The sequence below is a fragment of the Patella vulgata genome, chromosome 1 (genome assembly GCF_932274485.2).
Source record: "Patella vulgata chromosome 1, xgPatVulg1.2, whole genome shotgun sequence".
Taxonomy (NCBI): domain Eukaryota; kingdom Metazoa; phylum Mollusca; class Gastropoda; family Patellidae; genus Patella; species Patella vulgata.
In genome coordinates, this window is record NC_065879.2 from 41,668,139 (window position 1) to 41,693,503 (window position 25,365).

The following is a 25,365-nucleotide window of genomic DNA, read 5'->3' on the forward strand; positions in this document are numbered from 1 at the left end:
TTATAGTCTTCAAATTCTCTTGTAAATGATTTGTGTCAGACAGCACATAAAACTGCATCATTCAAAGTCTAGAATTTGTAAAAGGTGAAAACAGTAATTATCAGTTTTCAGAGATAACACTATACTTTAGGTATCAGGCATGGGAATGGAAAATAATAGGAAATCATTGATTTAACTTTCTCAACTTCCATCTAGTGCAATCGCAGAATAATTTCAATATAAACTATTATTATGATGAACAAACACATGTTGAATAAAAGTAGTTCAGCATGAAAGAAAGTTGTATTGAAAGTTACCTGCTCCAGTGGCATTGTTTGGTGTATCTGGTCGTAAAAATGTCTGACTCTGGGCTGTTAATGCTTGAGAACTACTACTGTCACTGAAGAAAAATATAATCAAACTTAGCGTTAGCCTACTAAAAGATATTAAAATCTACGCAAAATTTCATCTCAATCAATAAAACATAATTTGATTAAAAAAGAGATTCAAATCTCATTAAAGTCAAACCATCTCTTGAGATAACATTTATTTCTACAAAATAAAAATGTTTACTTAATGGGCAAAAAATAGAGAGTTTGATATCTAATGTCAATTTATCCATGTTTAAATTAAAACAGTTTATTATATGATGAACTTACTAGTAATTCATTCGCTTAGAATAACGATCTGCACTCTTCTGTGAATTGAGGTAATAAACTGCTACAGCTAAAGCAATAAGCAATATAAGAGCACAAGCACATCCAACAGCAATGTAGAAAATATGAGTTGATGTAGTTAAACTATCAGTACGACTAGCATCTGTGAAGAAAAAAAAGAAGAATAAAATTTGTATGTTGCAATTTTCCGGATGAATAGGCAAATATTCAGACCATTTTAATAGTCTTACCAAATATGATATTGGTAAAATATTATGAATATTCTGATTGGCTACTTTTAACAAATTGACTGCTTGTAACAAAATTTTAAGATCACAGACTCACAAAAAGTGTATTCTATCTAGACAAAAGTAATACTTTGACTGGGCTGATGATAGAGTAATATGCTGTGAAAATTGTTTAAACAATTAAACCCAAATAGGTGACCCAAATGAATTTAGTTAGTTCATACAAAATCTTACCTTGGAAATGTTGATCTTGTTGAGAGAAATTGCCCATGACATGTTTAGAAGAAGGCAAATCTTTGGCCCACACACCAGCTGAAAAATAAAATCAAAACATTTTTTGAATATGCTGATTTTCGTATTAGTCCTGAGTGTCTAAAGATACAAAAACATCCAATGTCAACTCATTGTTACAATAACTGACCATAAAATGTATTTTAATTGAATTTGTATGAGAAACAATCACTGGTTTTATTACATAAGTATCGATATATCAACATCTAATGTATCTTAATTTGCTTGATCAAGGCCGCAGATCCCGGGGGGGATGTCCCCCCCTGGATTTTCACTGGGGGGGATTTCATATGCCTCGTCCCCCCCAGAAAAACGCATTGATAAAATTTCAAAAGTCTTATTTTCAGCCCGGGAAATGTAGCCTATATTTCCGAACATGCCGATATACAATGCCCAGAAATGGTCTCAGATAGCATTTTGAGGCATCCTAATTTTAAAAAATCTTCCGGGAGAGGCACCAAGATCCCTGCTAAATGCGCGCCTGTAGCGCACGTGGCGTATGCCTTCGCCCGCCGTACTCTGTCAGCGTCTCCCAAAACTTGAGTCCTATTTTCAGGCTGAGGATATTTCCCCTTGGTTCAAAAATGCCCAGGCTTTGATGTAACCCAGATCTGAGAATGATCTCTTCATGACCTCAGCAGCTTATGCTCAGAGCTGGCCACTTGAGAAATTATTCATCACATTTTCATCCTTGACCGGCAATTTAGTAGCCTACCTATATCCCTATATTGCGAGGACTTCTTTGATTAATCAGTCCATATCATCTGTGGTTTACTGTTTATATTTTTAAAGTTTAATAATAAATATTTTTAGCTTTTGTAATATAATCAGTCCGCCTGCACTCTAAGCCCTCATAACTACTTTTTACCGTATTCGTATTGATTATTCTCGCTCAAAAACGACAATTTATTCTCGGTATGTTCATCTCAGCAGAATGCTCAGAAATGGTCTCAGATAGCGTTTTCAGGCATCCTGCTTTCAAAATTTTCTGGGGGGGGGGGGGACCCCCAGACCCCCTGCAGAACGGTTCGCTCCGCCCGCCACCTCCGTTCCCCCCCTAAAATTTAATAAGATCAGGCGGCCATGTGCTTGATAACAATAAGAGGATACTTGTCGAAACATTGATGCTTATATAATAAAACCAGTGATTGTTTCCCATAAAATTTGTGTTCTGTCTCAAAGTCATTTAAAATACATGTATGTATTTTGGTGAAATTCCTGAAATAATAGTAGGCTTGTTGAACATGTAACAATTGGGTTTAAACTGGGCTGCACAGGAGTATATTTTAAGGGGAGGCGCAGGAGTATGCATGCATTCTCCGTGCAGGAGTATGCATGCATTTTCCAACTCCATCCCAATTTACAATGTCTTTCCTAACAAATATGAAGTGGTATCAGATGTTCTAGAAAGAGTAAACAACAAAAATACAATTTATATAAAGATTGTTAAATTGCAAATATATGAAAGTAAATTTTAACTTTATTTTGGAACTGAAATAAGCAACTGTGAGACATGTATAGCAGAATGAAGACGATAGATATGTCAACAGTCAAGCTTACATTTAACACCTCTAGCAAGAGTAGGAGGAGTAATGGCAGTAAATACACTTGTTTTTCTACATCCTATATATAAGAACAGATGGTGCAGGTATAAATATTTCTTATCTAACAAGTCATAAATTCATTAATATGACATCTACACTGTCATCAACTCTACTCATTAATCTCCAGTAAAAAATATACTGAAAAAGGTTCACTACAGATTTTTGTTAAATAAGTAAGTTACTCATTAATCTCCAGTTTGAAATACAATGAAACACTGCATCTTAGTTACTATTAATACTACTTATAAGCCAACAGTGAGGCTGATGTCCACCCCGAAATCCCGAAATAAATAGATGACACATATTAATCAATTGCACATTTATCTTTTTCAAAATCAAACTGATTATCAACTATAGACTAAGTTTCACAACTCTCTATCAGATAGAATTAAAGTCAAAGATATTGCTTAGCTCTGCTTAGCTTTAGCGGGAAATGTTAATTATTGAACTCCGTCAAGACATTGACCTAATGAACATTAACATCAAGTTTAAACAACATTCTACCTCAATTAAAGGAGCTAAATCGCTAATATTTGGGACCTAGAAATTGACAAAAATGGGTCGCAACGCATATAAAAATGTAATATGAATGATAAACAGATTTACATTCAATCGTTTCTATTTTTACTGTAATTTCTAATCAGTTATGCTCGGCAAAATATGCCAGAAGTCTCATGTGAATGGCAATCTTTAGCGTCTGGTTTTTCCAGTTTACACTGATGGTATTTATTGTGCATGCTCTCCAGATAAGAATATAGCGTCACCATTTGACATGACTTGTCGAATATGTCTAGCCCTGTTCTTTGAGTCCCTTGTTCCAAATGGCGCTGAAACGCATTATGGTACACGATTCGTGTACCAATGGTAAAATGTTTATTTTGTCTTGAATATTGGATATCAGGAGCCCATCTTTTCCCTGTAAGATCACAAGACCAATGTTGATTTGAATTGACAAATAATTTTTGTTTTTAATGTCAAAGATTTCTGATGATACTGAGTTAGAGACTTAGCTACTTTAAAAGCAGAGTTGTTATGGTCCAAAGTCTTGACCAATCAAATTGCTTATCGCTCCTTAGCTGAAGCAGAAAATTCTCATCAAACTTAGTCAAGGTAATGATATAATGAATCTATACTCAGAGTTTCATAGCTCTCACTTATTATAACCAAAGTTATCGGACCCAAAAACATCAACCAATAAAATTGCTTATCTCTGCTTACCGTAAGTAGACAATGTTCATCATCGAACTCCATCAAGGCATTCACTTAATGAGAGGCTACACTAAGTTTGAACATTCTACCTCAATTAGAAGGAGAGTTATTGTGTTTCAAAGTCTTGACCAATCAAACTGCTTATCGCTCTGCTTACCTTGAGTAGAAAATGTCCATTATCGAACTTAGTCAAGGTATTGATGTAATGAAACTATACACCAAGTTATTGTGTCCCATAGCATCAACCAATCAAATTGCTTATTTCTGCTTACGCTAAGCAGAAAATGCTAATCTTCGAACTCCATCAAGGCATTGACCTAATAAACACCTACACCAAGTTTGAACATTCTAGCTCAATTAGAGGGAGAGTCATTGGGTCCCAAAAAGTGTCTATGTCTATGAGTCATTCAATGATTGTACTTGTTGGTGGCACAAGTTTGTTTCAACCCAATTGATCTATCCTTTTCAGGTTTAGAACTTTTCATCTAGCGCTCATACCACCAATTTTCCCAAAAGTTGATGAAATGTGCATGTCCTGACTGAAGCCAGTAACTTTTAACAGATCTATTCAGACAGATATCACCAACTTAAGCCATCTTGGAAAATAAACCCCTTCACCTAGACAACTGTTTTTTTAAACTTGTTTCCTTTCCATACCTTTCCATTAATACAACAAAATAAATCTAACTTAATAATTGTCAGCATTTTTTTAACCAGCATAACTTAAAGGACAATATTGGTGTCAGTCATTATCACATACATGTATGTGAAATAAATTGGTTAATCTGCTCACTAATAATTCCTTCGAAGGCCAAAAGTTGTTATGTGAGGCTGTGAGAGGATATCTGATAATTCAAAAAAGTAGTCGAAGGTCACCAAATAAGGAAAGATAGGTTGCCAGGCAACGAAACATACGCCCAAGCAGTCAACAAGAGTTGTCGCATATTTTTACTTTTTTCGGTAATGAAACATTTATAACACATTAAAATCTGATTAAGAGTAACAACTCATTAAGTAATTATCAGAAAACCATTACAATTTGGTTTTTTTAAAGTTCTGCCCCATGCTAACGTTTAGTATACGAAACTTTAACATCATAGATTTAGCTGTTCAAGTCATAAAAATTCATTGAAAATAAATATACTTGTTCGTCTCAAGACCTTAAACTCTGTGTATCAATCTGAAGTCAATCGTATGATAACTTTAGCCTCTAGAGCGTCAAAAGATTTTTCAAAGTGATCAAGTGCCATAACTTTGGCAGTAATTATTGGAAATCGTTGAAAATCAATATGCTTCTTCGCCGCATGACCTCAAACACTGTGTATAAATTTAAAGTCACTCGGATATATTAACGTTAGCCTCTAGAGCATTTACAAGATTTTTTGAAGTGATCAAGGGCCATAACTCTGGCAATAATTATCGAAAATCGCTGAAAATCAATATGATTCTTCGTCTTATGACCTCACACAATGTGTATAAATTTAAAGTCAATTGGATATTAACTTTGACCTCTAGAGCGTCCACAAGCAATTGTGGACGCCGGACCGCCGCACGGGGCGACAACAATATACGACCACATTTCAATGTGGGCGTATAAAAATTGACAGTCAATTATTTTTTTGAATTGTCAGATGTCCTCCTAGTCTCATATACCAACGTTTTGTCTTCGAAGGAATTATCAGTGAGCAGATATTTGCCCATGTATCTGTTAATCACTCATCACTTCAGTCAGTTATATAGAAGGATAACTCTTGTTTTCCTTTTGAGTTTGTCACTACGATTTTTTGAAATCATGATAACGCCTCTATCGTAGCAATGATCTATTTATTTGTTAAAATTATATTTGGAACGTGTTTAACCAGTTCTATATCATATATATGTGATAATGACTGACACCAATATTGTCCTTTAAGTGTCTAAAGAGCTTATTAGAAACAAGAATTGCAAAAGATACTACCTAATTTTATTACCTAAATACGGGAATATGCATAACATCATTCATGCAAAGAATACAACCCCAATTAATTATAGAACACAATTCAGCATTGTGTACTGCACTATCCAAGTATGGCAATATAAATCAGTATAAACATTTAACAGAATGTACATGTACATCATTCAAAATTAACACCTTTTCAATTGGGAATACACACTGTAACAAGAAACCATAACTCAAAATATTCTATTAGCTAATTACTCAGCAAGTTATTCAGCAAATTATATCCCATGCTGTTCATTCACTACAGAGCAATAGTGATTCCTACACAAGAATGCAATTAATAACAAATATGATGATACAATTAATTAGTTATTATAGCCTACCATAATAATATTTCTATTACATTACATTATTAAGCCATTATTAATTTTATACTATTTCAACCATTATCAAGTCATTAAACTGCCAGATACCTGTGTTCAACAATAAAACTTCCCAGAAATCTTCAGAAAAGAGAGTTAACGATACATTCCCGGGTACAAACTGGGTGATTTGATGATATATTTGGACTAAAAACATATTTTAATTACCGAGTCTTTTTGAACAGATATCGGCAACTCAAGTATCGGCAAAATCGCTGTGTATCGGTCGATACCGATTTCTCCTGATATGCCACTTATTGGTCAATTACCGATATTCAAACAGATTATCGGACCATAACTAATTTTTAACTCAGAAACTGTTGTACGTCTAACTCTTCATAAAGTTTATCAACATGTACATCAAGCGCTCAATCTCCGTGTGCAACCTTTGGCGTCACGCGTGCAGACACTCCTGATCGTTGGTCTGTCGATTAGGGAAACCCTTACATTTTTGTCCTGTATGCGCTCCATGAGTGTTTTTATGGGAATCCAGTATTTTTCTAGTAAGACTGGATATTTCTACTTTCCATACACCAAAATTGCCATACTTTTATTGGAAAAAAACACCTGATAAATACTTTTCTGGGAACCTAGCTATCTTTAACAAATAACTATGCATTAATTTAAGGTTAAGATTAACTATCCTCAATCTTTATTGTTTATTGCATAGACCTAAACAAGAATAAAGGTTACATGCAGAGTTTGAGAACATGCAGCTAAAAGTACTTTTATTCAAAATCATTTTGCTCCAAAAATTATTCAAATCGACAAATTTATAGCCGTTTTACACCATCATCTTACGTATCTTAGATAACATAACCAAAGTAGTAACAATCTAGCTTTAATCTATCAAACACTTTGTGCTATTTAAAACTATTAAGAAATCAAACTAAACTTTGAGACACGCAAAAAAAATGCTGTTACTTAAAATTATATCTGAATAACAAAGACAAGAAGACACAAAATTATAATTAATGGGATCTGTCAAAGAAGATCCATTAATCACTTTTTTCTGTCTGGATATAGAATATTATTATCAATTCTATATTGCATAAATCAACTATTTTGTTGAAATAAAACCTTTACTGCAAGTTATCACTAATTTCATGATGAATTGAATGGACAGATTAATTCTTCCAGGGAGCAAAAGTCCCCAAATTGTGAAGATGACCGCAAAAACATTGGCAATAGTTCAAAATCATTCAATAAAAAATAGGATTAAATGATGACTATGATGAAATGGTCTTTTCCATCTCAAAGATTTTGATTATGTCATTTGGGTTTTGTGATGATAGAAGTGTAGGTCACATTCGATCTTGCATCAATTTTAAAAGATAACATGGATCAATAGAGAAACAAAGTTCACTTATTAGTCAATACAATAAGATCTTCAATTGCCTAATTTATGAATTCTATTTCACTAACTATAGCTATAAATGACTCATGGCATTAATGTAACCTCGGGACTTTGGTAATTTCACATTATATCTTATTTACAAAATTGAATATAATCGAACAATGGACTAAATCGAAAAACCTTAGCATAAAGTCCATAAAGACAAACAGAATGGTACTCAGTCCAGACCTGGTTCTGTACCACAAAATTCTCAGTAATGTATGGGTTGAAACTGATAGTTAGGTCGTCTACTGAGAATTTTGTGATTAACGATTTTTCAACTTTTTCAAAGATTGAGGCCCTTTTTGGACCACTTATATTATTTCAATGCTTTTATTTTTGAATTCACACCATAGAACACCGATAGGACTGTGAGTAAAAACAGTTAAAGAATAATCGTAGGTGTCGTTTTCAAGAAAGATAGGTTGCCAGGCAACGAAACATACGCCCACAGCAGCTAAATCGCCCGGGCAGTCAACAAGTGTTGTCGCATAATTTTACGTTTTTCGGTAATGAAACATTTATAATAGTTAATACACTAAAATCATTAAGTAATTATCAGAAAATCATTAGAATTTGTTTGGTTTTTATAAGTTCTGCCCCAGTCTAACATTTAGTATACGAAACATTTAATATCATGGATTTAGCTGTTCAAATTATCAAAATTCATTGAAAATCAATATACTTGTTCATCTCTAAACCTTAAACTCTGTGTATCAATCTGAAGTCAATCAGATGATAACTTTAGCCTCTAGAGCATCCACAAGATATTTTGAAGTGATCAAGGACTCAAAGTCGTAAAAATATACCTCCCGTAAAACGACTTTGCCAATTATCGAAAACACTCTTAATCCCCTCAGATGCCAGTGACGTCACAGTAATTGAATGCATATTCAGAATGTTTATTCCTTAATTACCTATATACAGCCGGCGTGTGTATTCTTTAACATCTGACGGATTCCTTAATCCCCCTAATTAAATAAAACAATTGACTACTGAATAATTTGTTTTGTAATTCATTTTAATTTAAGATCCAATTTAGAATGCCTACAACTTTTAAACTTTGAACTCTTAATTAATTTTTTACAATATGGAACTTATTGGACGAACACTTTTAATATGTAAATAATCTACGGGTCCAGCTATGTGGTTTTTACTGTGAGCACTTAGCTTTTCCACATAAAGTGTTGTGTCATTAATATCTATCATTAATTAATCAATCTGACTATAAAAGTTATATAGGCATGCGTCATAAATTAATTTACACATCGGTGTTAGCAGTGAGTGTTAGTGGGATTAAGAATGTTGATTAGGTAATTATTTTTTTTTTTACGCCGGTCAGATCAAAGACATCACTCTAGGTGGAACGTGTGCGTAATACCTCATGAACGAACTAATGGCAGAATTGTACACACACACATTAATTGTATAAAATAATTGCTCACCAAACGGCACCATGCAATTTTCGCGCCAAAGTTTAACCTCATTTACTACACCTGTAGTACATGGAACCGTACATGGTAATAAGATTCCCAGTGTTGATTAGCTGAGAAATGAGGGCGATCTATTGTACATGTTATGCATAGTCATCGGAAAATTCCATATTCACTGTAAATTTCAAATGGAGTTATGATAAAAGTTGTTCTTTATGTATTGAAATGGTTATTATTATTATATATAGCTAATAAAGAATACATCGACAAATGACTGGCACCATTTGTATTTCTGTACTTAAGTTTGGGATATCAAGTATTACGGGGTTATCAAAATTACCGGTAATTTCTTAAGTCGTCTTCATTTGACACGTGGCCTATTTAACCAAAGGCAGCTTAAATGTATCTATGGCATGATACAGCATTTTAAATTCACTCTAAAATATTCCAATCACAAATGTCTAATCTATACCAATGAAAGACGATAATTCGGTGATTATGATTAGGCCAGTCACGTGGTAATTGGACTGTCAACAGATGCTTGTCAACTTGCTGTGTTTATTGATAGTGCTATATTGTGCAGACAGTGAGATATTGTATAGATAATGTATATATGTGTATACGCAGTGTGAAACCCTAATAATCCAAACAAAAACAATAGTGTTTCACACAAGCTATGCAGTGTGAAACTCTAATAATCTTAACAAAAACAATAGTCTTTCATACAAGCAGGGGGTGAGGTGGGGTATTATAGCATGTGCGCGCTGTATCATAAGGTCTGTCACTTAGTCCTGGCGTGGTTTTGATTCCATGGCTGTATGTGACAAGGAGGTAGGGTCACTTGTTCAACCTCGTAGGTTTTTCCCCGGGTTCTTCAGTTTCCTCCCACTGCTAAAGACCCCTACACGCAAGCGAATTATTGAAATAAAATTGAACCACATCTTAGTCCCAAAATGATCTAGTTTGTGTCAAGGGGATGTTAAACCCCATCTCTCTCTTTCAAGTATGGTTATAAGTACTTGGTATTTTCTCATTTAAATGCCAGACAGAGGAGATTTCTTTTTTTTTATTGATAGATTAAAGATTAACACATTATCAACTGAGAAATACATAGAACCATAGACCAAAAACAATGTGTGAGATAGATAGACCAATTAAAATTGTAATTCACTGACTCAAATCTTGCCAAAACATGCTGAAAATGTATACACATTATGCCAAACAACACTTAATATTTCAAACTTATCTATGTCAATCTCTGAGAAACTTTTTTTTATAACTTTTTCTAGCTAGGATTCCATCAAGAAGTTTATTCATTTTTCTTGTTTTGTGTGTAATATGAGGAGGCCATTTGTCTTCCTCGATCAGCTACATTTTGCCTGTCTATTAAGCAAACAAGTCAAGAAAAGAAGGTTGTTATAAAAGAGTTAATGGTAAAATAACATTCTTCTTCTTCAGTATATTAGAGTACACACTCTGGGCTTTTCTATTACATACCCGCTTTCTATTACACCCTACCCTCTTTAGAACACCTTCGCTAAAAAAAATTCTTTATTTTCTTTCTTTCCTCCACATACATTGTTCATTAACTAAACTAATAGATCAAAACTAGATCTTAAACAGAAAATCACGAAAAGCACAGTTCAAACAATCTCTTTTTCCTTCCTCTGGCAATATTCCTTATATATACCATTCTATCAGAAATATCAAGTAGTCGCATTTAAAAAATGGTCAGTTAACAGATTTCAGACTGATTATTCATTTTATGGTTAAATTAGTTATGGATTCTTTCTTGTCAATTATATTTTGTAATAGCCTGTATGTAGGCATTTGACCTGGGTTTCTGTACCATCTAAATGATTATAAAGATGCATTAGCGCTTAGGAGATCTTTGGTGTACAAAAGCAAAAATCTGATTTGATGTGATTTCCTTTAGTCATACACATTGCAGCCTAATAATAACATGACACTTAAGTTATAAGCTGCTTTATAAAGAGTGGTCATCATTAAACAAGTTTACCTTTGTTGCAAAGCGGGGAGAAAATAGAATTTAACAAGCCAACAGTGAGGCTGATGTCCCCGGCCGAAGTCCCGAAATAAATAGATGACACATTAATTAATCGCAAATTTATTTTTTTCAAAAGTATCAAGCAATCAAACTGATTATCAGCTATACACTAAGTTTCATCACTCTCTATCAGATAGAATCAAAGTTATCTTGTCCCAAAGCATTGACAAATGAAATTGCTTAGCTCAGCATAGCTTAGCTTTAGCTCGAAATGTTAATCATTGAACTCAGTCAAGACATTCACCTAATGAACATTCTACCTCAATTAAAAGCAGAGTTGTTACATTCCAAAGTCTTGACCAATCAAATTGCTTATCGCCTTAGCCTGAGCAGAAAATTCTCATCATCGAACTTAGTCAAGGTAATGATATAAGGAATCTATACTCAGAGTTTCATCACTCTCACTTAATTATAACCAAATCATTAACCAATCAGATTGCTTAGCTCTGCTTACAAGTTACAGTTAGCAGACAATGTTTATCATCGATCTAGATCATGGCGTTCACCTAATGAATGCCTACATTCTACCTCAATTAGAAAGAGAGTATAGAACTAAAGTTATCATGTCCCAAAGCATCAACCAATCAAATTGCTTATCTCTGCTTACCCTAAGCAAAAAATTATCATCTTCGAACTCCATCAGGGCATTGACCTAATAATAAACACCGACGCAAAGTGTGAACATTCTAGCTCAATTAGAATGAGAGTTATTGTTTTCAAAAGTCTTGACCAATCAAATTGATTATCGCTCTGCTTACCCTGAGCAGAAAATGCTCATTATCGAACTTAGTCAAGGTATTGATGCAATGAAACTATACACCAAGTTTCATCACTCTCACTTTATTAGAACTAAAGTTATCGTGTCCCAAAGCATCAAACAATAAAATTGCTTATGTCTGCTTACCCTAAGCAGAAAATGCTCATAATAAACACCTGCACCAAGTTTGAACATTCTAGCTCAATTAGATGGAGAGTTATTGAGTTCCAAAGTCTCGACCAATCAAACTGCTTATCGCTCTGCTTACCCTGAGCAGAGAATGCTCATTATCGAACTTAGTCAAGGTATTGATGTAATGAAACTATACACAAAGTTTTAGCACTCTCACTTAATTAGAACTAAAGTTATCGTGTCCCAAAGCATCAACCAATCAAATTGCTTATCTCTGCTTAACTAAGCAGAAAATGCTCATCTTCGAACTCCATCAAGGCATTGACCTAATAAACACCTACACCAAGTTTGAACATTCTAGCTCAATTAGAAGGAGAGTTATTGTGTCCCAAAAAGTGTGACGGACCGACAGACGGACAAACTCCTTTTAATAGTCCCCTGCTTTTTTCGAAAGGCGGGGGACAAAAAAAAGCTTGCTACATGTTTGTGCGAAAACGCTTTTTTTTCTGAGTTGGATTATTTAGGCTGTCTAAAGTGACTTGATCAAAATTGGCCATTTCTGCAAGCTTACAGCCTGTTCATTTCTTCACTTTTTGTGGAAATTTGCAGTCTAAAATTAAATATACTCTTCAAAAAAAGTAGGGAATATTCAGAAACAATACAAAACTGTGGAAATGCGCTGCTGTTATTATTAGAGGTAACCAGTGTATGTTAATAACAGGTCAATTGCCTACATATGAACATAAACAGCTCATATGGGCGGCTTATCTGACAGCCCCATTTCACTCACAAAGTGATACACGTCAAAAGTGAAAATGGACGTTTTTGATTTTTGTCTTAATAATGAGTAATTGCTCCCCCAATCCTCAGACATTCAGCAATTCGTTGTGGCATGCTCCTAATCAACCGTCCAATCATGATTTGGGGCAATCTGACCCACTCCTCTTGCAGTGCCACGGCCGATTCTTCCAGTGTTGTCGGTTGACGTTGATATCGACAAAAACCTCTCCAGATCATGTCCCAGACATGCTCTATAGTATAGGGGAAAAGTCAGGACTCGTGGCTGGCCAAGACATATGGACAATATAGTGACGCTGGAGGTAGTCATTCACGACACGAGCGCAGTGGGCACGGGCATTATCATCTTGAAAGATGAAATGTCGACCTGCACGTTGAGCAAAGGGCAGAACTATCGGTGCCAGGACGTGGTCACGGTAGTACACACCAGTGACCCTTCCTTGAACAAATATGCACGTCTGTTCTGCCAGTCACCATAACAGACCCACGCCCTAATATGTCATGCTGTCTGACGTTAACGTTAACATGACTCTCATTTACACGCCTCCAAACGCGAGCAGGCCTATCAGTGAAATCCAGAGTAAATCTGGACTCATCCGAGAACATTACACGCGCCCATTGACGGTTACCCCAATTTCTACGCTGCCTACACCATTGACGTCTGTTTGCCATGTGCTGGCGAGTTAATGGAGGCACAACATGCAGTCGTCGCGCATGCAAATGGGCTGCATGTAGCCGATTTCTAATCGTTTGGGTGTAACTCAAATTCCTGAAACTTGGTTCAAGTTTACAGAAAGCTGATTGGCCGTTTGTCCTCGATTTCGCAGGACCTGTGTACGAATGTATCGATCCTGGGCTTGTGTAGTGGCTCTAGGACGACCTGAATGAGGTCTATCATCAACATTGTGTGTTTGTTGGTACCGGTTCCACAGTCTGCTGATCACAGACTGTGACACATTAAGCATGTTGGCTACTGCTAGCTGTGTAGAACCCACTTGAAGCATGCCAATAGCACATAGACGTTCATCATGTTGAAGACGTCTCATTGCAAATTTAACGTAACACACCAAAACAAAGATACGCTAAACAGTAAAGCTTATGCAAGAACCGATAGGAAAGCAAACATGGATAGGATAAAACAGCATGCGGCAGTTTTCATCAACCCTTCCTTGAAGTGTCAAATTTGACAATGAACCCCTCCCACGTGTATGTCGCTATTGCGTGTCGCATGTGCAGCTCAGTGGTTCTGTTGGGGCAATAAGTTCTTCATCTGTGAACATACTCTCAAAGCATGTCAAGTGTCTATGACTATTTATCATATCACAACCTGCATAGGTATTTGCATTTCAATATCCCCTACTTTTTTGAAGAGTGTATAACATCTGACCTTACAATCACCATTGTTTTTTAAACATGCCTATTTCAGGTCTTTCTTTAAGCCTGAAATGTTATCTAAATTATTAATTAGACATTAATTAACCTATCCAGGCCATAATCAACTCTAGATGGCTGCGCTAGCCTGTGATCTTTTGTGGATTGTAAGCCGATTTACTGCATAACTTTCCTTCTTATTAAACGATTAAATGGATAATCGAGACTATGCTGTTTATCGTACTGACTTTAGTAATGATGACCGAGGCTTATGGGAATTTCAGTCGCTTAGTTCTCGGTTCATAGTGGATCAATTTGAATGAAATTTTCACCAAATTGCCTTCTACCTTATCTAGTTTTTAACTATTATAGTGAGAACTGCCAACTTGTTACCGAATCTCCCATAATGTATCTTTAAGCAAGCTTAGTAACTCTCTGAACAGCATATATCTAGTAGTTTTTAATTTGTTTGTAAAAGTGAACAAGCATCATCAGTAGATCTACATGTAACTTTAGTCCATAAAGTGGAGATTATAGAAATGCTTGGGACTCTCAACATACTTAGTTCACTAACGGGATGAGGAGTATCATTACCATCCAAATAAATATTTGATACAAAACTAATGCAATTTTATTACTAAGCCATTAGTTGGAATTGAATTAGTCAGCCAATTTGCTTATTTATTTCTGTAGAATAGGAATCTCAGGAGAGATAGTTATGCAAAGAAAGACAGCTCTGTAGTCTGTTGTTGTTATGTAGCAAATTAAAACAGAACTGATAAAATTACAGCTTTTCTGCCAAATCTGACAAAAGTTGGGTAAACCACAATCAACAATAATAATGAACATGCATGGAGAAATTTTCCAGACTGCCAAACTAGATTATAAATAACATTTGTTAGTGACAGTATATTCAGCTGTATCAAATTCTCAGCCAGACTTCAAGTTCAAACCTTGGATGGAAAAAGAAATATAAAAAAAAAGAATGAGTTTTGAATATCATGCAAGAAAATAAAAAGTGTGTGTAAAAGCAGCTTTTGGAAGTCTTACGTTACATAAAGGATATTTATTGTAAAAACAGGAGATCATTCTTTGAATTTGGCATGGAATTCAATGACTTATCAGTTTCAAATGATTGATAGCGGCGGGTTTTCGTGAAATAAACACTTTAAGCCAGGAGTAATTTTAATCAGAAGAGAATATTCCAGTTAATTAGAAAAGTCTACCAGGTGGCACTCTTAGCTAATTATTTTCACAGACATGACTCTGTCAGAGAAAAAAAAACAGCATTAAAAAGGTGACATGTTCAAATAGGATGACGTTTGATGGAACAGGATTGGTGGTAAAACATCAATCCATTTTTTCCCAGACCAAAAGAAATGAACAAAATTAGTAACAACTTGGTGAACCAAACAGAAATCTAAATCTGCTTTCAAATTAAAATTAGCCAAATTTGAATCAATGGCTATAGCTGAAAATGTTTTAAATGCCAGCTTTGTTAAAAGCCTTTCAATTCATTCTAAAAACACCTATTTCATTTTCAGTTAATTCTGAGATAATCTAACAAACAATTAAATTAATTAATGTCAGTATTTTTAAATAAGATGATTCCACATATTGGTAAAATATCTACCACAGCTGCAAACTGACCATCTTGAAAAGTTGAAATTAAAAATAGGGATGATGGGGATCATCTGCTGAAAATCCACTTTGGACAAAACAACTAATCAAAGACCTAAATCATTTGATCTACAATTTATCCTGATAAAATTCAGCAATCATTCAGGTAGAAAATATATATTTTCAATGTGTTGTATTGTCTGACTCTGAAATCAATATCAAAATATCTCAGGTTATCAAATTTGGCAATGCCCCTTTAATATGGAAGCCCAAACAGCTCTTTATTCTGTGTTCTTAGTTCTTAATTCATAGTCCTTAATTCTTATTCCTTCATTTGTTGTCATATTTCAACATTTGTACACTAAAATAGATATTTGTATCTTAATTCTTAAGATAGGCTGGCAGGCAACGAAACATACACCCACAGCAGCTAAATCGTAAGGGCAGTCAACAAGAGTTGTCACATATTTTTACTTTTTTCGGTAAGTAAACATTCATAATACATTAAAATCTGATTAAGAGTAACAACTCATTAAGTAATTATCAGAAAACCATTAGAATTTGTTTGGTTTTTATAAAGTACTGCCCCATGCTAACGTTTAGTAGTATACGAAACATTTAATATCATGGATTTAGCTGTTCAAGTTATCAAAATTCATTGAAAATCAATATACTTGTTCGTCTCAATACCTTAAACTCTGTGTATCAATCTGAAGTCAATCGGATGATAACTTTAGCCTCTAGAGTGTCACAAGATTTTTCAAAGTGATCAAGGGCCATAGCAGTAATAATCAGAAATCGTTGAAAATCAATATGATACTTCGTCTCATGAACTCAGACACTGTGTATACATTTAAAGTCAATCGGATATTAACTTTAGCCTCTAGAGCATTTACAAGATTTTTTTAAGTGATCAAGGGCAATAACTCTAGCAGTAATTATCGGAAATTGCTGAAAATCAATAGGCTTCTTCGTCTCATGAAATTAAACACTGTGTATAAATTTAATGTCAATTGGATATTAACTTTAGACCTCTAGAGCGTCCACAACATCTTTTGAAGTGATCAAGGGCCATAACTCTGGCAGTAATTATCGAAAATCGCTGAAAATGAATAGACTTCTACGTCTCATGTCTTTAAACATTGTGTATAAATTTAAAGTCAATCGGGTATTAACTCCGACCTCTAGAGCTTGTGGACGCCGGACCGACAAACCGACGGACGGGGGCGACGACAATATACGACCACATTTCACACACACCCACACACACTTGTTAAAGCAGATATAATTTGGATCGTCTGCACTCTATTTAGTAAGGGGGTGGGGGGTAGATCTATTTGATAAGGCCAACCTCAAGTTTGGTCAAAGTTCACCCTAACCCTGGACCTAGCCCTAATGCTTACCCGAACCCTAACCTAAAATCTCACCAACAAATCACGTCCTGTAACCGTATGTACATCTCAGCAACCTTGACGAAAATTGAGCTGGTCTTAAAAAAAGATTTAGCCGTGGGTGGGGGTATTTAAAACTCTACATACACGTTGAAATTATATGAAATTCCTGTTATCAAGTAATGCTTCACCGGAAAGTATTTGTCTATCGCTCTTTCAATATGTCACATTCATCATTGCATGCTTTAGAAGAGATAAAATCCTCTTTCGTTTGTCCAGGGCTCACACGGGCTTTCATTTTTTTTCTGCCAAAATGGATAATTTTTATATAAAAAAAAAAGGTTCATATTTTTTTCCACCAACTGGAATTATCTGCCAAAAATTTGTGATAAAAAAGACATGTAACAATTATATGTCTCAGATATGCTTATTAAAAAAAACAATTACCAATATATACAATACAATATAGAACAACTTTAAAAATTTGTCTTTACATAATACATTAGCACAGTTTTGATTTACTAAGTACAGATTATATTTTTAGTATTTGCACACCGTATACCGTAGTGCACAATATATTTTCAGTATTTACACGTCAAATCTCATTCAAGGATTGCCAATTTTCTATAAATTTATGTTTTGCATCTATAGGTCTTTTGTTATTTTCAGGTACCGTAAAGGTATCAGAATCTGAATCCCTGATAGAAAGATATAAGTTTCAGTTATATTTGTATATGAGATGCTTAGAAATATACTTGTTCACTTTTAGAGCATTTCGGAGACCGTAAAGTAATGTGATACAAATGGCGAACTGTTTTCTCGCTCAAGAATCGTCGCTATTCAACCCGTTCTTACATTTCAGACCAGCGGTTACAATTTGAAATAATAATATTCGAGACATGCTTGTATATTTTACATGCTGTATGAAGCCACAGTTAACGGAATTCAACTATCAATTAAACAAAAATATGTTTTACAAATCTGATATGACAAATGTCTGATTTGTAAAACAAATATTGATTTTATGATACAAATGTTAATTTTAGTGTACAAATGTCAAAATACGACAACAAATGAAGAAATAAGAATTAAGGAATAAAGAGCTGTTTGGTCTTCATACTTTGATTAAGTTTGAATAATCTAATCTATCCTCGAAGATATGCCATTCCATATAAAATACATTACCTGTGTTCTCGTCATAAATCATTAGGTATTTAGAATACAAAAAATGAGTAATGTAGAAATGATACAGCATGTGTTAATAATGATCCTGACATTATATAAGACATATGTCCCTGGGATCTAACCTTTATTAATAGTAGATGTTCTTACAACAATAACTCTACCAATCACAGCATGATATATATACCTATTGTCAAACTATGTAGATAATAGTCATGGTTAACATTTAAATAAATATCATTGTCATCATAAAGATCACAACCCTAAGGTGTGGTTATCACCTTTACCACCAAAATTATTACTTATCTATTGTAATTTTTCCTAGCTTCATCCCCATTTTTAATAATCTCCTGTATGGTTTGAATGTGGTGATGTTCATTTGGGAAACCCATGGTATCCAATATCTGTCATAAAACTATTGAATAATCTAGTCTATTGCCTGTCCAGAAATGTGAATGTACCGTAATAACTCTACTGCCAATATGTTCAAGAATCATTTCTCCATTTTAATGCTTCAGCATTGCTTGTTAATTTTAAATCTGATTCTAAACTTGAAACTTAATATAATTTTCAATAAAGTACGACTTTTAGGTAGGATAAGACAGATATAGATAGCTCTTACACTTGGTGTCAGGGATTCAATAGTGGTGGTGATGCTCATATTAGAATTGTTGTGGGAAGTTTGGTTATTCTGTTTTAGATGGAACAATCATAATTAGAAATCTAAAATTCTAATAAATCTCAATCATTTTTCAGAACCTAACGAACTCTTTCTCCTTTTTGAATCCTAGCAAAAACATTGTTTTTCTTTCATACAAACCTACATCATAATGATAGCTATATATTGCGTTGTTTTCAAAACATCTGCCGCATGATGTAACATTGTGTATTATGAAATAAAATATGATGTGAAAAGATATTTAAGAACAAGAGGAAACTGACTGTCATGATAATGGGGGAAAAATATGAAATCCAAGCCACATTTTGAGAAAATAGAAGTTGACAAGGCGATGAAATAAATAAGAGTCATCGCCATCTGTCAACAGATAAGAAAAAAAATCTAAAAATAAATATTCTATACATATTTTACATGGTAATTTATGTAATCGATACAAACACATGCTTTGAAATTACATTTTAACCAAAATTTTTCTAATAATGTCAAACAACTCTATATTCCATGTTTCTAAATGCTATACTTAACATAAAAAGTTTGTTTGTCTAGGGGTTCACTATAGTAGAAAACCAAATGGTTCAACTTATAAATTTTAAAAACTCTTCACAATAACCATGCAGTCTTCACAAGGAATTTAAACATACATTATGCAAGAGCTAAATAAGTCTTTATTTAGGCTTCAGATGTTATAGAAAATATTAATTAGACCTTTATTTACATGACAAGCTTAAAATCAACTCGGATGGCTTGGATACAGTCGTCCATTTAAAATTAAATCAATAAATGGCTGACCAAGGTAATGTTTACCGTTAGTCACTGACGGGTACCATAGCCATTGAGCATGTTACTTGATAATCGAGAATATGTGGGTGGAGTTATCATCTGTCAATCAAACGATCGGCAATTCTCGTAGACAGTGCAGACACAGTTGATGCCTATTTCTAGTCCAAACTTCCAACAGTGACAACTCTGTTCAGAATAAAGTAATTTGAAATTTGAAATTTTTAATATTTTCTTTTTTTACCATCTATTTTTGAATTATTATAGCAAGAATGGCCAACTCTTTACTAAACTCTTAACTAATGTATATTTAATGATGCTATTTTTTTTTGCATTTGGTGGAGTATTTAATGAGAATTAATATTGACAATTTTGTCCTGTATGAGAACACAGTTCCCAAGGTCCCCGAGGGATAAAACTAATTCTGTAATGGAGGCATGGGAGTTATCCACTTGCACCCATGAGACCAAAAGAATGGGAGTTCAAAATAACCATTTTTTTAACAAGAAATTTCCAAGAAACAAATACACAATATCTCTAATAAAGTCTAGAGATCAACCCAACACAACAATATTTCTCAACATTTCTACACCAATCTTTCTCAAACTTTCTACAAACTCTGTACCAATCTTTCTCAACACTTCTAGAACAATTTTTCTCTAACTTTCTACAAACTCTGTACCAAACTTTCTTGACATTTCTATACCAATCTTTCTTCACATTTCTACTAACTCTACACCTGGAATATGGTGACCCATGATTTTGCATGAGGAACAAGATCATATCCCCCCCCCCGAAAAGAAAAAAAAAATATTTGTATGTGTGTGCGAGAGAGGGAGTGGGGAGGCAGCCCCTCTCATTGCCAATGGGTAATATTGGACTGTGTGGAACATGACAGAGTAAATTTGAAGCATATCTGACCCATGGTATATGTCTGACACTGGTTGGGCATTATGTTGAAAACTGTGTGAGTTTTTGCTCCCCTCGCAAATGGGAAAAAAATCACTTTCCACAAACTCTGTACCAATTTTTTGTGACATTTCAACAAGCTCTACACCACTCTTTCTTGACACTTCTACAAACTCTACACCACTCTTTCAGCAAATAAAACAACGGTCTTATGTCAGTTGCAAAAATATTCCCTTTAATAGTCTTTAGGTGAGATACTAGACCTCATTCCATTCTAGTCACACTATATGGGACAAGAATGAGATGCATTATAAGCAGCTATTCAATGATATATCTTTTTTCCCTTACAGGTACTGTAACAATTTTTATCCACTTATCTCATACAGGCAGACATATATTGAATTCATAAAGCTTTAAACCACACATAAAAACATCCACGTAAAGTAAATGAAAATACTTTTAACAGCCACGACTGCATTATTCTTCACATGCAGGCCTACAGATTTTAATCAACATTATTATAAAAGTACTGAAATGTCAGAGATAAATAGACACCATGATGCAAAACTTTATAATAAACATAATAAATATTTAAATTTAAATTAAACAAAAATAAGGGCTGAAAATTATTCTTAAGATACCGGCAAGTAATTTAGATGATTAAAACAAAAAACAATGGCTTTGGTTTCTTTAACTTTTGTGTCTTCCATGTATCAATAATTAATATAGATTCACATGACTTTTTACTATAGTAGATGCCAAGAAAATTCAAGCCCTTTATTATACACTTTAGTTCCAACTGAATTTGAACATTCCTTGAATATTTGATGCATTGGTGCAACAGCCAATGATAAGAATATTGACCTTGTTGCCTACATCATTGCATCAAATGAACAAAATTAATAACAACTTCATATACCAGATAAGAGCCATTCTTTGGACTTCTAAAAAGATGTTTGTATGTTAAAATCAACAAATTTAGAAAATTTGTTTGGTCACTAATCAAAAGGCATCCCAATTATCTATTGCTACTATGCAGAGCACATTCTATGATTATTACGCAGGAGTCGCCCAAAAATTCAATGAGGCTTTATCCAAGGATTTCCTTCACGAAAAAGTATAACATTTTATCAAATACATAATCAAAGTAGACAACAGTATTAATTAGTTATTGGTTAACTAAATCCAATAATATCAGCGAAAATCAGCAATTCCATGATGCATCAATATTTACCTCTGATGCATCAGTGCTTAAAATCTTATTTAAAATTAGCACCACCTTTGATTAACTGTATTCTTCTTTAATTAAAACCTTCGAAATATGTCTACATAATAAGCAATCAAATCATCTAAAAACAAGGTTGTGTGTAATAATCTCAACAGTTGTGACCTGTTCATTTCTCTTTGTCTGATAAAATAATTATTTACATACATTTTATAGTATAAATATTGATAAACACACACCACCCTGACAGTTTCTGTTCACAAAAACTTGATGAAAGTCAACAATGCTTGTGTAAACTTAGATCAAAAAATAAAACGTGGTCAATTTATCATTGGGACATTAAGAAAATTTGTTTTAGTTTGACTTGTCATTGTTGACAATCAGTGAATGTTTCCATCCACCTTGTAAACTGTATATAAACTAGTGACAAAACACAAGACAACTATTTACAATCAATACATTCAAAGATATTTAGTCAAGTTCAACTCAAGCACATATTGTGCTCTAATGACATACAAAATTGAAGAATGTCTGAAATATGTAAATTGTGGACAACAATCATCTACTTAAATTTTGAAATTTGGACTGGATCTTAACATCAGCCTTCCTTCACATAACGTTGTCCTTTAATTAACAAACTAACAAAAAAGACAAAATACATGATTTCGGGCATAAGATTTTTGCCATCATAGGAACATGGATTTCAGTGACACTGTCACTATAAATAATAGTACCATTGATTCTAAAAGGCAATCATATTTTAAAAGTACACAACTACAAAATGACAAAGTAATGGTTCTTGTGGACACATAACATTGCTAAAATTTAGAAATTCCAAAACCAATGTTGTTATCATATAATATATACATTATTACAAACAGATTTTATAACATTTTGGGCAGGAAAAAGATGTGATAAATACAAGCAATTCTATTGAAAATAGAATCAAGCAAATTGCTATACATGTATACTGGGAAAGAACACCTTAAAATGCTATATGGCCATGTGGCTTCATTATTCACTATGTCCGCTGTCATATTTCAAAAGAAACTTTTATCTCAGAAATTCCTTAAACCTTTTGAAATTAAGATTTTACAGGAACAGCTACCTTCCAGTCACCAATTCAAGAACTTCTCTTTAAATGGATTAACAGATGGAAGAAAATTAAATTGTAATTGAGTAAACAAGAGGTAAACTGTTTACCTGAATGTCATATGAACAGATTGGATCTAAATAGCTAAGATGTATATCATTTATCATAATCTGCAATATTCTATTCACATATTGCTGTTTATTGTTTTAACTATGGCATTTATAGAAAACAAATGTCTTATTTTGGCAACAGGGATGTAAAGGTGTAAAAGTCAGGTCTGGAAACAGACAAAATACATGTAATATGAGGCCAGAGTTGTCAACACTCAAACTACTCAACAGTGTCATTATCATCTCTTTAACAATCATATACAGGTACCATTCTGTCTTAAACTTTAACAGACAAGTTTAACAAACCATGTACAAAGTAAATTTACAACATTTTCACAAAAATGTATGTTCTTCTCAGATTCTGAAAAGTGTATAATTGTGTTTAAACCAAGATTGTTCATTCCACTCCATTGCAAAATAATACATCTCTCCAGATTTTCTGAACTCCCAGATGATGGAAGATTATCCCTAGCATTATTATCATTGATGGATTTACAGAAAAACACAATCTAAAATAAATTGAGGAATGTATGGACCAATTGATCTCTTCCTAGTATAATTAAGCTATATGCTGATGTTAAATTTTAGTATAAAGTCTAGACTGAGATGAAAGAAATGGAATAAAATGGGGCTTAATGTCTCATGAACACTATACTTAAATCATTTTGAGATTAACATACAATAAGTTTATTTCTATTTTTATAGGTGCAATGCAAAAGAGGGGGTGGGGGGTGGAGGTGTAGGAGGGGGCCAGATAGAGATGTTTCTGCCCACACGTTCCATCCAAATGACTAGACACACATTTCACGACAGTCCCATAATATAAAGTGAATAAGAGTCATATCTATACAAGTTACTATCAGTATTAAACATTGTTGAGATTCAATATATGTAATCAACATATATAAATGTAGTCTGTAGAATGTTCACAAGTAAATATATGCACAAATGTAGGTGCAGAGCTAACAATATACAATAGGATTTCAATATGGCTTATAAAAACAATGTAAAATTCAAAATACTTTTATTGGAACCAAATTATTTGAAAACTATAAGTTAATGGTTTAAACAGGAATTAGACAGTGCATGACTCCACTGGTAACTGGAGCTAGGCAAAAGCAAGACAAAATACAACCCAAGCATTGACAGACAAAGTCAAAATTCTGTCAACACACAGACTCAAAACACAAAACCAGACATCAGTTGTTGGCTGCTGGATTCAGAAAATGTGTTAAAAATTTGGTTAGGTGTAGAAATATGAAATAAATAGACAGGTTAAAGCATAGTTCTAGTTACCTTTGCTGTTAGTCAATGTTTTGTTTAGGAGAATTGTTTTACAAGATTTGGGCAATTCTAGAAGATGTTTTTTTTTTCTATCATACCATACTATTGGTAATAACACAGATTTAGCATTGATCACTAAATTATCTATAGGTTTGTTCAGGAATCTGTTATACAATCTTTAGGAAATTGATAGGAATTTTGATATAACTTTCCAAATGAATTCAATTTAAAGATACATTATGTAGGATTTAGATAAAGAACTAGCTATTCTTGATAGTTCAAGAAGTAGATGATGTAAAATGAATAATTTGAAAATTTCATTCAAATTACTCTATTGAAGCGAAGATATTAGCCTTTGAAGGTTTGACAGACGTGTGCAATAATTTCAACCACCATACTGGTTGATCGAAGCTAAGTCTCGGTCCTCCATATTTGATTAAATCAAAGTATCGCTGAACCATTCTAATCTATTTAATATCGGAGAAAACTGATGCCATCGAGAGTTGATTAAGGCCTGGATTAGTTAATTAATGTCTAATTAATACTTTAGAAAACATTTCAGACCTAAAGAAAGACCTGCAATAGGCAGATTTAGCTCTTGCATAACGCATGTTTAAGAAATTTATTACTGCAGCAACAAAAGGGTACACTTCCAAGTGAAACATTTTTGAGGGGTATGGTATATATTATGTTAAGATGCAATTATTTCTGTTGTGTTCCTGGATGAATTATTGAATTGCACCTGTAATCCAATTAGAACTATTCACTTTCACTTGTTTACAGGTACAATCT

The 25,365-nt window shown here is 33.7% G+C and overlaps 1 protein-coding gene across 1 annotated transcript in view; it reads right to left on the minus strand.

The window, feature by feature from the left end:
• Positions 1 to 25,365, minus strand: part of LOC126821554 (tyrosine-protein kinase RYK) — an 80,074-nt gene that overhangs the window by 10,783 nt on the left and 43,926 nt on the right. Inside the window, exons 5-7 of the mRNA XM_050550012.2 lie at positions 1,118 to 1,195; positions 639 to 798; positions 297 to 379 (exon numbers count right to left, since the gene is read on the minus strand). Coding sequence (XP_050405969.1) covers positions 297 to 379; positions 639 to 798; positions 1,118 to 1,195 — 321 coding nt within the window. The remainder of the gene's footprint in view (positions 1 to 296; positions 380 to 638; positions 799 to 1,117; positions 1,196 to 25,365) is intronic.